Consider the following 16,803-nt stretch of genomic DNA (forward strand, 5'->3'; position numbering starts at 1 on the left):
AGTGTCACTACGAATGGAAATAAATAATAAAAGGTGGGAGAGTATTAGTTGGAAAAACAACATTTTGGAGGTTTAGTCAGCATTAGAAAAAGGTCAAAGTTTCACTGCTTCTGTATGAAAGTGAAGTGAGAACAAGAGAAATAGCTAAGACCTATGTGACAAATAAGAATTTATTTATTTATTTCTTGGGGGGTTGGGGAGAAAGGGACGGGGCGCAGGTTTGGTTGGAGCTTTGACCTTTTGCTTACCATCATCCTGATCAGGTTTAATCCTTCCGTCTGCCAAGCTCCCCTTCCCTGGTGAGGGGGTCCCCATCTGAGGGGTCACTTTATATTTTAATCTGCCTAGCATCCTGTGCTTTTTAAGAAAAGTTGTTCGCTTGAAGTGAGCAATTGCTTTAAAAATACGTCCTCTAGCCATCCCCCAGCTAGAGGAGGAGGAGTGAGAAATAAACCTACTTCTAATATCTCTTTTTCCAAAGAAATGGGCTTTAGATTTTGCTGTGGAAGATAACTCAGTTTTACGACGCATACGTTTGGGTGGTGCATAACTTGGGTGTCCCTTTTTTCGAGACTGTCCCTGAGTGGTATAGATATGAGAAAGTCCATCAAAGAGTGCCTTCAGCTGGCTGTTATTAGTAAGACTGCTAAAGGAGGGCACACTGGACTGGCTGGAAGAACTCTGGGGAGAGGTAGAAGAAGTGGAAGTGCTGGACTTTTGTGAACTGGGGCTCTGACCAGAGATGGGGGTTGGGGGTGGAAGTGAAGAAGGTGGAGGTTTTAGCTTTTGTGTGGTACCTGTAGCCAACACATGAGAAGTGCATGACTGTTTCTGAGAGACCTTTTTCCTTGGACGGTAGTGCTTTGAAAAGTCTATTATTTCACCTCGTGATCTGCGACCATCAGGTGATGGTGTAAAAAACTTAGTAAGGCCATCAATGAGCCCTTTGGTTTTCTTGTTAACTTTAAGTGTAGAGGCAGAAATGTAGGTGGAGGTGGTGGTGATTTTGGTGGTGGCACCAGGCCGAGTGGGGTCTGTAACAGCCAATCTGCTGCTTGAGTCCTTCCCAGATGCAGCATGACCAGATGAAGGTGTGGTACAGACTTTAGTCTTTTGACCCCTACCAGGTGACCCCCTTCCTGTGAATGCATTCATGGATCCTTCATCACTGGTTACAGACCTAGGCAAAAATTTAGAGAATAGTATCAGCATTTAATAGAATTATAAAGGTATCTAAAAACAAATTTATAGCAACTCGAATGCATATTCAATGCGCTTAATCTTAAGAAACTGAATTGCAACCCTGAGAACTGTTTTTGTGTGTGTGCCACCACCTAGATGTTTCTCTTGCTAAAAAAACTAACAGCAACTACATTTGCATATCATGATTCTCCCAGGGCCCATCTAACAGGTACTGGAAAAATCCAGGTGGACCCAAAGGCAATATAAAGAAGGAAAATTTTGGAGAGACTAAGGAACACTAAATGCTTTCATTATAATTAAATAAAAACAAGTTATCCCTTGTGTTGTCACAAGTAATTATGATTTCCTGAAATGTCTTTTTTAAAAAGTATTAGAGGAAGCAAGTCATATGTGTTACCTAGAAGCAAAAGAATAAGCTTATCATCTCTAGTTAAAAGCAATTTTAATTCAATTGGAAATTTGTATAAGTAGAATTTGTGTATGTCTGTAAGTTTATACTATGGAAAAAAAAACCACAGAAAAAGATATCCTCTTCCTCTCAGCAGTTTATGCTTAGGATGATAAAATAGCCAATAATACTCTCATAGGAGAGAAGACAACTAATTACAGCATAAAATATTGCTGAAAAAAGGACAACAATAGCAAAAAACTGAAGAAATGATTAAAGAAAAGCTACAGCGGGTCAGACATGACATGGAAAGTCTGGTGGAGAAGCAGCACATTTACCATGGTCATTATCAGACACTTGGCATCAGAATCTTTGCCCCCTGGTTCTGACTGATATCTCATTTCAGGTGATGCTGGGCTCTGCCTGTACTGCCATGGGAGGCCATTCCACTAGCACAGCCACCAATGTGAACAGCAGCTGACTGCCTTCATCTCAGGCCAGGGTTGGGAAACTAGCAGAGTTTTACAGAATAGAAACACTTGCATGTGTATTATGACAATGCTAGGACGCAGGAATGCACTTTCAAAAGTATTAATTTGGCTGAAGAATAATAATGGAGAAATGGAAGCCTGAAAAATGATATGATATTAAATTGCATATCTTTTAAGTTATTATAAATAGGCCATCTTATACACAAATATTGAATGAACCAATATCTACCAGGCTCATTTGAGGTGGTTCAACTGCCAGGAACTTTGCCTGATGTCATTAGCTTAGCCAAATCCAGTGAACACTGAAAATGTCTAGTAGACATAGCAAGGGTAACCAACAAACAACTCATCCAGGCTAAAATGTTTCACATCAGAATGCAGTATTTGGACTGTATCTGGAATCGATTGTCCAAAAAGGATAATATGCTTATAAAGCATGTAAAAAGGAAAACTCCCTAGACTGTCTTAAAAATTCCTAAGCTCAAAGGACAATTTTGGACAAACAAAAAGTTAGGATTGGTGCCAGATGCAATTTTCAGCTGTGTCTTTTGTTTAGAAAGTTTATATCCTAATTTGGTTTTTAAAATTGGGCCCTGAGGATACAGTCCCATTTCAAGAACAATGCTTACCCAGGATGAATGCAAAAACATAATTTCTACTTCAAATAATACTAATATAAAAGATTTTATTCACAAATATGTTTTAATGTTTGCCTTTAGAAGTCAACAACAACAACAACAACAACAAAAACCCTCCATTTAAAAATGTCTAGCAGTAAAATGGTTTTATTAAGTTTCATAGAAAACTCTTGGAATAACCTTGCATTTTTTTCATATATTTCTTTTGTGAGGTAAAGTGAAAAAAGATACTACTCTTTTCAGTGTAGGTAATATAGTGAACTACTTTAGGTAAAGTTAGGGGAAAAATATTAAATAAGCAAGTAGCATTCTAAATGACAATGACCCATGACCCTTTCACTAAGCCTAAAGAGGTGGTATGGTGACAATCTATTAGCAGAACTGCTAGATACACAAGTTTACTGATTTCATTTATAAATATTTAATACTGAAAGTCAAATCTATACTTCATACAGGTTAGAAATATATTCCTTTCACTTCCTGTCTTAATTTTTCCAACTAACACTTGCTAAATGTTCTACTGGGGTTTAATGGAAATTACATGGCAACAGGATGGTGGAAGTAGGACTATCAGTAGATCTGCTGCTACAAATGTATTATCTGTATGTCCTCACACATGTGCCCTTACTAAATGCCCTTGTCTAACCCTTTGGTGACAAATAGTCATTGCGCATTTCTCAGAAGTTCCCATTTTGGAAAATGGATATTCAAAAGTTATAATACTATAAATTAGCATCAGAAGAGCAAGGCATTTTTCCAAAATGTTAACTGGAGTGACAAAAGAGATTTACCATAAGCATGGACAAATATCTTTTTTGTTTTAAAATTATCATGAAAATATTTATATAATTAAACTCTTTTAGTACTCAGCCAGTAATAAAGAAGGCTGAATGACTATTTCCAAATCTTATATTCTGCTTTCATCCTATTACTTGAAAAATGTCACTTAATATCAAGGTTACTACCAACAGAAGACCCCAAAATGCCAATTGTAATTAAAAAATGTTATTTCAAAAAATTTCCAAAGCTGATGTAAAGGAGAAATATTCCTCATCCCTTAAGTTTGGAAAAATGATGCTAAAAAAGTCTTGTGAATTTAAAGGGGATACGATCACCTACATTTTAAAGCACAACATAAAAGATTTCTTTTGATAAGATCTCAACCTACAACAATCGTTGCTTTAATTTATTTTTCGGTCGTCCAATGGGTTTTGCATATCGTCGTTTTATTTGTGCAGCTTTCTCATGAAGTAGTTTTCTTCCCTTTTTCTTTGGTCTGCAGACTTGGCAAATCCACATCCCTGAATTAATATATATATGAGAAAAATATTTTAATGTTTCATCTTAGAAGAAGATATTAAATATAAACTGCAGCTGTAATAAGCTGCCCAAGGAGGCCTGCATGTAGAACTTTACTCCAGAAAGTGGTCATTCTCCTCAGGCAGCTATCAATGAAGGTCAGCTTCCCAGGAGTCAAGGTGCTGAGAGCAGAGGCTGCCCTATCCCAGAACCCTTCCCTAAAGCTGTTCCCAACATGTCACTAAGCTTCTCACCACCACATAAACACACATGAAAACTAACCCATTTCAGTTATTATATTTCTTTTCATTTGAAGATAGACATTTTCAAGTCAACCAGTTTTTGAAAATGACTAGAAAAAAAATTTTATATCATCTCTTTCTGGATATTTCTAAATCTAAAAATGATGACCAGTATAATATAGAATTTTTAAATTAAAAAAATTAAGTGCTTAAAATTTTAAGTACAATGAAGCTAATAATAATTAAAATTATATGGGCTGGGGTTGTGGTTCAGCAGTAGAGCGCTTGCCTAGCATGTGTGGGGTGCTGGGTTCGATCCTCAGGCACCATATAAAAATAAATAAATAAAACAAAGCTATGGTGTACAACTAAAAAATAAAATATTAAAAAAATAATTAAAATTATACATTTAGCATAGGGATATAGGTCAATGAATATAGGAACTAAAAAGACCAGAACAACTGACTCCTATAGATATGTTTAGCATATCAGAAAGGTCACATTTCATATAGTAGGGAAAGGATGAAATGATTCAATAAATTATCTGGAAGGAAAATAATTATTTCCAATCGCTTATAAAAATAAATTCTAGATGGATGAATATTATAATGTAAAAAATAATGTTATAAGTACTTGGAAAAATATGTGAATATTTTATATATACCAAACATGACTGACATTTAAAACTGAAGCCATAAATAAAAAGTCTCATGAATTTGACTACATTAAAAAAAAAAAAAAGCTTCTGTAAATCTGAAAAAAAAGGTAAGATACACGATAGAAAAATATTAAAGGATAAAAATAAGTACTTTACAAATGAAGATATACAACCAATCAATAATCAAACAAAAAAAAAGCCCTTCAAGTACCAAAAAAAAAAAAAAATCATACATATTATGTTATTATCAAATAGGTTAAAAAATTGAAATGTTAAATTTTTTTTTAAGTGTTTTTAGACTCAATGCTGTAGTGGTGAGTGTTGGTCATAATACAGGGAAGCAGGGATTCTCATATAATGGTGATTAGTGTGAAAAATGATATAGCCTTTTATGTATATAGCCTTTGTATACAATTACTACCCTAGGAATTTAGTTTAGGAAAAAACTGGTAACATTTAAAATATCTATCATAGAGGATTGTCTAAATAATAAATTATGCCTCATTTATACAAGAGGACCCAAAATCAAATACTTTCAAGGAAGTCTCTCAGTTGTATACAAAATGAAGAAATCGAGAACATAAGACAATAGGGAGTAATGAGATTGTGGCAAAATAATGCAATGCATATCCCACCTATAAAACTCAAATTCAGAAATTTTAAAATATTGCGCCAATAAAGCATATCTGTGGTCCACAGTCACCAGGTCTGTAATCCCTGCTCTATACTACGCAATTCATATAATTCATCAAAAAATATGTTTGGGAGAACATTTAATGATGTGGGAATGCTTATAATCTATTACTGAGAGAGGGAAAAATAAGGTACCAAAACACACATAGAATGCTCTATTTCTTTTTAAAGGGTGTATGGAATCAGAGAAGGAATTTACAGTTGATTTTTCTTTCTACTTCTTTTCTGTGTTTTCTATATCATCTGTGATGTAAATGTATACATTTTGTAATAAAAAGGCAAAGGCATTTTTAAATGTTTAATATACTGCAACACAGAGTGGGGGGAAGCTCAGCTAGATTGACTTACACAATAAACAAAGAAGAAAACCCACATTTTGTCAGACACAAGATCATTCAAATGCTTACATTAAAAATATCAACAACTGGACATGAAAATGATGATGGCTTCCTGTTGTGAGACAGTGAAGTCATCACTATCATCAGGAATTTTGAAAACACAAAATTTCTTACCTGTAAATATTATACTGAATAATATAGAGCGTGTCCTGAACTTTTGACCTACACAATCCAAATTCATTCTAATGGAGAAGTGGTTTGGGGAAAGAGGTGGCCTTTTATTCATTCCTAGGTCTGAACAGGAAATCTTTTTTTTTTTTTAATATAAATTACCCCCAAATAAAATGCTTTTATATGTTTCTATTCACAATCTATAAGCATCTGGAGGATTGGGGGGGGGGACAGAAAAATGCTTAAGGAATCTGTATACTTCTAAAGTGCCAGACATCAGGACAAGTATATAATAAAATACATTTTTAACATTGTTTAAAAGTTCACCTTTTGGCATTCTGGAAAGTGGTGGGTCACAGCACTCCATATGGAATCCTCTATCACAGGAGTCACAAAAAAGCATATTATCCTGTAATATAACATATTAGAGCTAATTGAGACTGAAACCAACTGTAAAATGCCAAAAATTCTTATGTTGCCAGATTAATAATAATAAAATATAATGAAGGAGTACCAACTTCCCACTTGTGGTTTGACTCACAAATATTTTTAAAAATTTTAAAAAGATAGCAACATTCTATTTTTAAGAGAGAGAGAAGAGAGGAGAGAAAAAGAGAGAGAGAAAAACCTTAACACTAAAAATTAATTTACCTGGAGATGGACTACTGAGAATCATACTTACTGCATTTTTGCCTTGGATTCTACATGCACTGCATGTCTTGCATTCGATGCATTGCCACCTTAAGGCCTTTACATTTGTTGTTAATTCAGGACAAAATTTCAAACAGGATGGGTGTCCTATAAGAATAAAAAGCAAATTGCTTTATGGGAATGGTGCCTTAGAATTTTTTAAACTCCCATTCCTTGTATTTAATAGACAGTTGCTGGCCAACTAATGAACCTTAGGAATTTAAAATTTAAAAAGATCAGAGAATTCAAATTATAGATTTTCTTTGCCTTCTTTCACAATACATAACAGAATGTAACAGAATGACCATACAATTGCTTCCCCTAAGAGAAATTTGGAAATTTTACCAATTCCAACCACAAAGCTTCTGAGAACTTGAGGACAAGAAGAACTCAGCCAGTGTTCTGTTTTTCTGTGAAATCTCTTGAACACCACCTTCATCAAGTACCACCTACCCATAGCTCCTGGATTGTTGTACTGTGAGAGGGTAATTAAGTTCAAACAACTGCTCTCTCTTTGTGATGGGATCATACAACTTAAAATAACAGATTTAAACTTAAAAAAAAAAAAAGCTGGGAATGCTCAATGAAATATAATTAAAATTTTGAAATGCCATACAAAAGTGTACAAAGAACATCCATTGCTGGGCCAGACCAAGAATATGCCAAAGCCATGTTGCCCCTGGATCACGGAGTTTGAATTCTGAAAGGAGGAGCAGACAGGGTGAATTTGAGAGTCAAAAAAAATGACAGATTTAGGTCAAAAGAAACAAGCCAAGAAGGATATCCTCAGGAGATATCTACCATTTTTCTGAGCACTGAGCTTTTCCACCCCATTCTGAGACCTTTTTTCTTAGCAGCACCACACACACCAAGTCTTACTGCTGGCTCCACAAAGGGCAACCAGAGAATCCAACAAGCAAAGGAACTAGCCTAGCTCTCATGAGAGACAACTCCCTGTGGTACAGGGAGTGTGAGCCTAGGTTAAAATCAGAGGGTCTTTTATCACATAACCCAAAGGAGATCTCCAAGGTTAATGTTAAGTTTTTGAATCTGGTCTTTAAATGGTAAGAACATTAGTAAATCCCATGTGAAAGAACTCACAACCAAGTTGAAAAAGAAATCTGAGGGGGTAATATTAAAAAAAAAAAGCAGATTCTGTAATTTCAAAACTGTTTTATAATTTCCTGACTTTGGCAGCCTCAATGTTTAAATATGTAGTTTGGGTTGCTTCCAAAAAGGTCCTCCTCCTTAAAACTTAACAGGTGCTTCATAAAATTCTACCCACCAGGAGATTTGGCTTTTTGAAGTAAAAACATTCCAAATCAATCATCAATACTGTTAATAAAAGCACACAATTCCCAAATTAAAAAAAAAAAAAAGTTCAAACATCTGTATTTAAGATGTTGAGAAAATAAAATGCTGTCAGAGGATTAGGACCTCAGGCAGGAGAGACACCTAGGCAGATGTATTTAACCTCTGACATTCTTTTACAAGGGCTTCTCTAATTCAAATGAATGGAAGAAAAAGGTTTAAAGGTTTAAATATATAAAAATGTTATCAATCATCTCTCTTTGCTTAAGAATGGCAAACAAAGACAGCTTGCTTCTCAAGTTTAAGAGGGGGAGGGGAAGAGGTCTACTTTGATCAGAATCTCTCCTCCCCCTTACATAGAAAGGGGACTGAAAATTCCACTTTTAAAAAAACAGCAATTTAAATTCCACCCTTAATATGGGTCCCATCAGCTTAAACATATAACATTTATTCTTTTCCCCCGTTTTTTATTACTTCCTGTAAGTCATACATCACTAGCACATATGACCTCAATTTCATGCACTGAATTTTTCTCTACATTAAAGTCTGCTTTTGTACTTTGTAGCTTAATATTCAGTAACTAAGGTAATTCACATCATATTATAGCTTACTATTTATTACCACAGATATCCTATGAAACAGTCTTTTTAATAATTACACATTTTGAAAATTCCTGGATTTCATTTTCAATCAAGAGAAAGACATATTCTCCTTCTTAATGCTTTCTCTCACTTCAAGTGATATTATGTCTCAAGCTACTACTAGTTAAGCTACCATATCAAATTCTAAAATCTTCAGCTTATCTTTCCTTTAGGCTACAGTCTTATTTAGCTTAAGAGAATTAGCCATAGATCCCTTCCAGCTCTAAATTTCTATGATTTTGTAAAAGATGCTGAGGGATGAAGAAACACTTCCATTTGATTTTCTCACAGTCAACTTCAAAATAACACAAAAGACTATAAGTGAGTTTGATATATTATATAATCTATAGTAGTAGGATAAAGGGAAATGATACTGTGATAATGTAATTCCTTACTTCCTATTTAGCCATTCCATAAACTTGATAATTTTCTCAAAAATTCTTATTCTCTGTAATGACACAATTCATGGTAGTTTGTCTTTCTGAAGTTAGTTTTACTACTGTGGTTTGCAATTTATCAAATTGACAATCACAATAAGTATTCATTCATTCATTCATTCATTCTTATACAAACACATTAAGTGTTCAAAGCTTAACAATAGTTTTATCTAACAAAACCAAAGAACTACTGTTTAAAATTAAACAAGTACCAATAGAACCATAAACCAGTAGGAATGATTTTTGGAGAAAGTACTGTGGAAGAAAAAAAACACATGCTCTGTAGTAGATAGAATAAGAGGTGTGAAAGATATCTATGCCCATAACATGTAAATACATTACCTTTCATGGCAAAAGGGTGTGACTACAGATGTGACTAAGGGTACAGAATGTGAGATGGGGAAATTATCCCAGAATATCTAAGGTCTAACCAATCACAAAAACACAAGCAGAGAACCTTTACTGGCTGGGTTAGACAGACAAGATAAAAAAGGAGGAGGAGAGGTTCAAAGCATGAGAGGGACTCCACCTGTCATGGCAGGCTTTGCAGACAAAGGAAAGGGTCCACAAGCCAAGAACAGGGGTGGGGGTGGGGTGGGGTAGCCTCTAAAAGCTGGGAAGGGCCTTCATCTGACAGATGGGGATCTCTATCTACAAACAGAAGGAGCTTAACCCTGTCAACAGCCCAAATGAGCAAGGACCTGGGTCTTCCCATAGACCGACCATTTATTTATTTATTTGTTTGTTTGTTTATTTTAGTTTTGATGGACACAGTACTTTTATTTTATTTATTTTTACGTGGTGCTGATAATCGAACCCAGTGCCTCATACATGTGAGGCAAGCGCTCTACCACTAAGCCACATCCCAGCCCTTCCCGTAGACTCTTTAGAGAGGAGCACTGTCCTGCCGATGCTTTTTGATGGTAATCTGGTGAGTCCCTTCTTGGATTTTTGCCCTACACATGTAAGATGATAAACATGTTGTTTTAAACCAATATACACATGGTATTTGCTAACAGCAGCAATGGAAAACTAGTAAAGACAAAGACACTGAGCCCCTTGAACAGACTATCTGACCATCTATGTGTCCAACTATCCTTCCTTCAACTTAATATTTAATGAGAACTGGAGACACAGGGAGGTAAAGGATACACGATTCCCACTCCTTTGGATCATATGGTCTAGCAGCAAAGACAGACACTGAACAAAAATTAGGGCCAATGCCTGGCTATGGCGAGGTTTACGGATATAGGAGAAGCTAGCAGGAGGGTAGAGGAAGTCCTCCCTAATCAAAGGATAAGTGCGAGTAGGTGGGATTCTGCAGAGGAGGGACAGGGCTGGGGTAAGATGGCATACACAGGAGGAGCAAGGAACATGGTACAAAGGAGGAGAGAAAAGTTATCAATATAATGAATATGCAGAATATGAAGAGGATAGTGGTGTAGGATACAGTTAACAGGAATCCAATCGAGAAGAGTTTTAGGGGGCTATATGAAAAACATGGATTTTTTTCCTAAGAGTAATTGGTAGCCATGGAAAAATTCTGTGATCAGATTATAATTTAAAAAGGTAACTTAGCTTGCAGTATGAAAAATGAATGAGAAGAAAGAAAATTAATATTAGATTTAGGTTATAGTAATAGCGATCTTGAGTGGGGCTAGTGGAGATGGATGCATGGATATATTTAAGATAAAGGATACACATTAGGATGCAGAATCAAAGGACTTTTGATGATTCCTTGGTATGAGAGAATAGGAAAGAGGGTGACTAGAAACTTCCAGTTTTGTGTCACTGAATGAGTGGCTAATGGTGTCCCATTTGCTCAAATAAATCCTGGAGAAGCAAGACATTGTTTCTAGGCTGAGATTTCTGTTACTGTTGTAGTTGTTTGGGGGAGGAAGGAGCAACTCAAGGTGATGAGCTGTTTTAGATATTAACCTTGAGGCAGCTATGAATGGACAAGTGGATACATTCTGAAGGCATGAAATTAAGGGTTCGGAGCTCAGGATAGGCTATAAGGTAAACTAAGAAACAGCTACAGGCAGAATTCTGAAGAAACATGTAGGGGACAAAGAGAAGACAAGGAGCTAACAAAAGGCATGGAAGGAAGCGGTAGAGAAAACAGAAAATGTGGTAACACAAAAGCCAAAGAGAACATTTAATTCTTTTTTTCTTCCTTTCTCCCCACCCCACCTTTTTTTTCCTCTTTTTTTCTTTTTGGTGGTGCTAGGGTTCCAACCCAGGGCCTTCAGTGAGCTTCCACTTAGTATGATGTTGCAATTTTGAACTATACACTTATCTTAGATTTGCTAATTTAAAACACACATGCACAGAACTCATCTGTAAGATTTAACTACCTAGCGCTCTAACACTGAGCTACACCCCCAGTCCCCTATGAAAGCATTTCAAGAAAAGAAAAGATTCTCAACAAGGTCAACTGTGGCTAAGGGGAGTATCTGGTGAGGACTGAAAAACATCAATCAGATTTTGATAAAGACCGGAAAAGTGCCCATTAATTAGATTTTCCTGCTTAGAGGTCACTGTTAACTCCGACAAGCGCTATTTTAATGAAATAACAGGCTAGAAGCAGATTACTACTCTCTGTTTCTCCCTTTAGGTGACAGTCAATCCTGCTTTGAGCTTTTCAGGATAGGATGGGAATGGGGCTCACTTTCTTCCCTGCCTCCATACTTATTCCTCTTTGGAATTCTCTCTAGTAAAGTGACTCTTTTCCAACCTAATGATTCAGTCTGTATCTACTCCCTGTGAAATGGATGATTAACCAACCAATCCCTGGGAACTTTCACACAATGACCTTAAGAAATCAGTGTCCTTTTTTTTTTTTTTTTAAAGAGAGAGAGAATTTTTTAATATTTATTTTTCAGTTTCGGTGGACACAACATCTTTATTTTATTTTTATGTGGTGCTGAGGATCGAACCCAGAGCCCCACGCATGCCAGGCGAGCGGGTTACCACTTGAGCCACATCCCCAGCCCCCCCCCCCTTTTTTAACATATCCATGTACTCTGAGATGTACCTACCAGCTCCTTCTAGGAGCAGAATGCATGGAAGTTTGTTGCTGTTGTTGCTGTTTTCCTTTCCCAGGATTAACACACACACAAAAGACAACCCCAGGAAAGACTCCAGCTCTCCAGAGATGGACTCATCCTACCCTTGGCTGGTCCTCCCTTACTACACAAAAGGAATTTTTCTCCCTTTCCCAGCTGCATCGCAGCAGCCTTTTCTCTGCCTCCCGCTTCAATGAGCTTCCACTTAGTATGATGCTGTAATTTTGAACTGTACACTTATCTTAGATTTGCTAATTTGAAAACACACATGCACACAACTCATCTGTAAGTAAGATTTAACCACCCAGCAATCTGAGCAGCAGACACAAAATTTCATTTGGTATAATATCTAATACTTATGTGAACCTAATTAAAGATAATTTGGTCTTAATGAGGCAAAGAGAATATAACAGTGTTAATTTCAAAGTAGGCTGATCCATGAAAGTCAAGTAAAATCACTTCCTAGTCTCAACATTTCCACAGACCTGAAAACTATCTGATGGTTCCCACATTCTTATTAGTGGCTAGAATAATCCTTCACATTTGTCTAATGTTTTACACTAACTGATATAATGTAATATAATATATAATAAAATCTTCATATCATTATTTCATTGGATCCTCACAACAGCCCTGTGGATGCAGGGTGCAGACAGGACACTTCCCATTGTACAGATCAGGAAAACTGCAGTTACACGGCCAACAAACAGCAGAAGACAAATGGACAAATGTCTGGCTGGGGACACCACATTTGGAGCTCCATGAACTATGTGTAATCACCCTCACATTTTCACTACACATAAACTTAAATAATTTTTTTTAAAAAAGAACTTCCATCAGGAAAAACAATAGTTAAATTCTGACCACTTATAGCACGGAGTCACCTTAAAAATAAAGAAATGTCCAATTGGCTTTTTTTTTTTAATGATGTAAGCAGAAGGAAACATTTATTACTTACATCTCTGAAATCTAAGCAGAGTCTAAATGTGACATCATACAAATGGTACTTCAGACAGAGATGACTAAAAAGGGCTGGGCACATATGGAAAACACATTTCAGAATGATCTTCCATTTGGATCGCATCCATATTTTCTGGTTTTATACTGCTGTGACTATTTTTTCACATAAACATCTTATGTTAGGGATCCCTTTGATCATTACCAACAGTCTCAATTTAATCCTAGAACCAATGGATTGTTCTGAGTGTGAGAAAGCAGCCATCTTCACAAGGCCAACTCAGGGAGGCCAACCAATCTGTAAATCCCACTTGAGATGCTGGACTGGACTGTGATGAAGGAGCTTCCATTGTTATCAGAGGGCACTGCTGAGGCAAGTGGTATATCATATTCTTTTCTCTTTGTTCACAACAAAACAATAAAACTACAAGAATCCCCAAATCTCTAAAATTAACCATATTTTATTTTGACCCTTCAATTTAAGGAGGAATAAACAACAAAGTTCATGCATCTGATATACCATATGAAGTAAATGCCTACAAAGCATTTCACTGAGTAAGGAACAAAAGTTTTTTCTCACTAATGGAGCCAAATCCGGGCTGGCAGAGAACATGCAGGAAGATGAAGTGAATCTCCATGTGAGAGCTGGATCCCATTGCAGACCCAGAGCCCAGCACTCTGAGGCATACTCTGTCTTGCACAAACAGATATCATGACACTGGGGCTTGGATTTCTGCCATGACCCATACCTTGACTCCATAGCCACTGGGTTTCTCTACCTGAAGGCAGAGGAAGAGTCTAACAAGATGACTCTGGATACAGAAACCTTCTAGACAGTATCCTCAACCACTCATCTCCATTTGTTGAAAGGAAAACAGGAGGAATTTTTCAGAAAATAATGTTGCACTACTGACAGACCCCTAGCTGATCCTGAAAAAGTAAGAAGCCTCAGAGGAAAGGAATTTTCAGTGACCTCAAAGTGTAAAAGAGATCAGACCTCCCCTTGGCAAGTCTTCAGCCCAGAAAGACAAAAAGAGATTGATTACATCAGAAAGTCAGGGGTCTAGTGTTTAGAATTACACCTTGATACCGTGTAAAGGAGGCCCTGAAGTTATAATGGAGAAGATAATGATCTCAGATGCCTTACCTGCAAGTAAGCATATCACCAGAGGTAAGGAAATATATGAAGGGAACTTTTCTTCCTACATTTAAGTACACCTGTAGTCTGTCTAGGTACTCAGAAAAACACACCAAGAAAATAAGACAATGAAATGTATTTTTTAAATACCACCTTAAAAATCACAATAGGTAAACCCCCAGACAAGTGAATGCCACAGAACTGATCAGGCAGTTACAAAAAAGAATAATTCATTCAGAAAAGCCTCATGAGAAAACCCAAAAGATAACTACAGAGTCAGAACTGATGAGTGAGGCACTACCTCACCAGCACAGAATAGGGAGATTGTAGGGTTGAAATTTATTAAACTGAACACACAGATAATGTTTCCATGCCCTTTTGTCACTATCCATGATACCATGGCCAGGTAAAAGAATTTTAATGAATCTGTAAAGTCCATCAAAAAGACTGTCGGAATGCATTTTTCAAGCAGGGTTTGAAATGTCTTATTCCGAAGGCTCTCCACTCCACATCAGGTCCAAGAAGCTGCTGAACCGCAAAGGACCTATCAAGTTAAAACTTCATATGAGGAATAAGAATCATTCGTTTCTCAGTATGAAATATTTCCTCTACCCAACAATCAAGCAGCTGTCATAAATGATGATAAAATTTTAAATTACTTGCAGTAATCAAGGACAACAATATCAAACATGCCAAATCATAACAATGGCTGACATTTATAGTACACTTACCATAGTTCTTATACACCCTGTGCTAGATTATTTACTCATGTTCTCTCATTTTATTCACATGAAATCCGAGAGGTAGTTGCTACTATCATCCCCTATTTTTTCATGAGGAACTGAGGCTTAGAATGGTTAAGTAACTATCTCAAGGTGTAGGAACTGGACTGTGGTTTGTTCTTCAATGTCCTCTTAGCCACTGCATTATAAGACTTCCTAAATAAGAGTGACAGTATGGTACAGTGTTTTGAAGGTTGGTTTTGTGTTTCTTTTTGCTTTTAATGGTGCTGGGTGTTGAACTGGATCCCATTGCAGACCCAGAGCCCAGCACTCTAAGACATACTCTGTCCTGCACAAACAGATATCATGACACTGGGGCTTGGATTTTTATTAATAATAAAACTGTATAAAAACTAAAATTTTACTTATAGCTCCATTGAGCTATACCCCCATGAAGGTTTATTGTTTCTTAAGATGGCTATAACTAGAGAAATACTTGGCCAACAATTTATATACATGTTTTGGTGCTGTGATTCAACCCAGGGCCTTGAGCACACTTAAGCAAGTGCTTCACCACTGAGTAACGCCCCACCCATGGCCTTTGGCCATGAATTTTAAAATAACATTTGAGAAGGAAGTTTCAGTAAGCTCTAGGGGAAAGGTCTTAAAGATTAATATTCTAAACTCTTGGGCTTGGGGTTTAGTCCAGGGACACAATGCATGCGTAGCATGTACAAGGCCCAGAGTTCAATCCCTAGCATCAAAACCAAAAAACCAACAAAGGAAAAAAAAAAAAAAAAAAACCCCTAATAACTAGCACTTAGTATGAGTGTGTTTTTCACCTAGGCAACATAACTATTACCTGCTTATAAGAAGGAAGAATGAGGACTGTGGATATAGCTCAGTTGGTAAAGTGCTTGCTTCACATGCACAAAGCCCTGGGTTCAATCCCCAGCACCCACCCACCCACCCAAAAAAGGGAAGAATGGCTATTAAAACAATTTTTTTAAAATGTAAGCATGATTTATATTTTCATTACAAAACTAGAGGCAAAACTTAAAATCTGATAGAAAGAAAAAGACAGAGGTAAAACCTACCATGACAGCACCTGGGGTTCTATACTTCGCCAACAACACAGTGTTTCTATCCAGCAATTCCTTGATTTTAGCATCATCTTCTGTACACAGTACCCTTTTCCTGTCTTAGTCAAGGCAATCTAAATTTCTTTCTCGCCTAATGTTTTGGGGTTTGCTTGTTTTTGTTTTTTGTTGTTTACTGGCAGTATAGGTGGTTTGACCTTGGGCCTCAAGAATGCTAGGCAAACACTCTATCACTGAGCTATATCCATAGCCTTTTTAATTTTTATGCTGAGACCAAGTCTCATCAAATGTAAAGCCTGGTCCTCCTGCCTCAGCCTCCCAAGTTTCAAGGAATGTAGGTGGGTGAAATCATGCCTGGTTACATGCTTGATGATTTACTGAATCAAATGTTATAGTTTCCAGAATTCTGTACCCTTTTTTTGGAGTTGATCAAAACTGGGCTGCAATATTACATTTTACCAGCTGGTGTCATGATGTGAAATAGCATAAACTTCAAATCACATACCACTTGAGACTTCAGATTACATAAAACAAAAGTACTTCCAGTTGCATTCAGCTTCAAAACTGGGAAATCACTGTACAAAATATATAAAAAGCTCCAGGTGCAAGTGTTACACC

The 16,803-nt window shown here is 36.6% G+C and overlaps 1 protein-coding gene across 4 annotated transcripts in view; it reads right to left on the reverse strand.

Moving 5' to 3' along the window:
- Positions 1-16,803, reverse strand: part of Kat6b (lysine acetyltransferase 6B) — a 189,429-nt gene that overhangs the window by 54,769 nt on the left and 117,857 nt on the right. For 2 of the 4 annotated variants that reach the window (XM_046419679.2, XM_046419678.2), the window contains exons 5-8: positions 6,804-6,919; positions 6,449-6,530; positions 3,889-4,021; positions 249-1,180 (exon numbers count right to left, since the gene is read on the reverse strand). In XM_046419679.2, coding sequence (XP_046275635.1) covers positions 249-1,180; positions 3,889-4,021; positions 6,449-6,530; positions 6,804-6,919 — 1,263 coding nt within the window. The remainder of the gene's footprint in view (positions 1-248; positions 1,181-3,888; positions 4,022-6,448; positions 6,531-6,803; positions 6,920-16,803) is intronic. The other 2 variants (XM_046419680.2, XM_046419681.2) reach the window with 2 other exon arrangements.

Source organism: Marmota monax, unplaced genomic scaffold (assembly GCF_021218885.2).
Source record: "Marmota monax isolate L192 unplaced genomic scaffold, Marmota_monax_Labrador192_F-V1.1 WCK01_AAM20220418_F8-fsc00019, whole genome shotgun sequence".
NCBI classification, from domain to species: Eukaryota; Metazoa; Chordata; class Mammalia; order Rodentia; family Sciuridae; genus Marmota; species Marmota monax.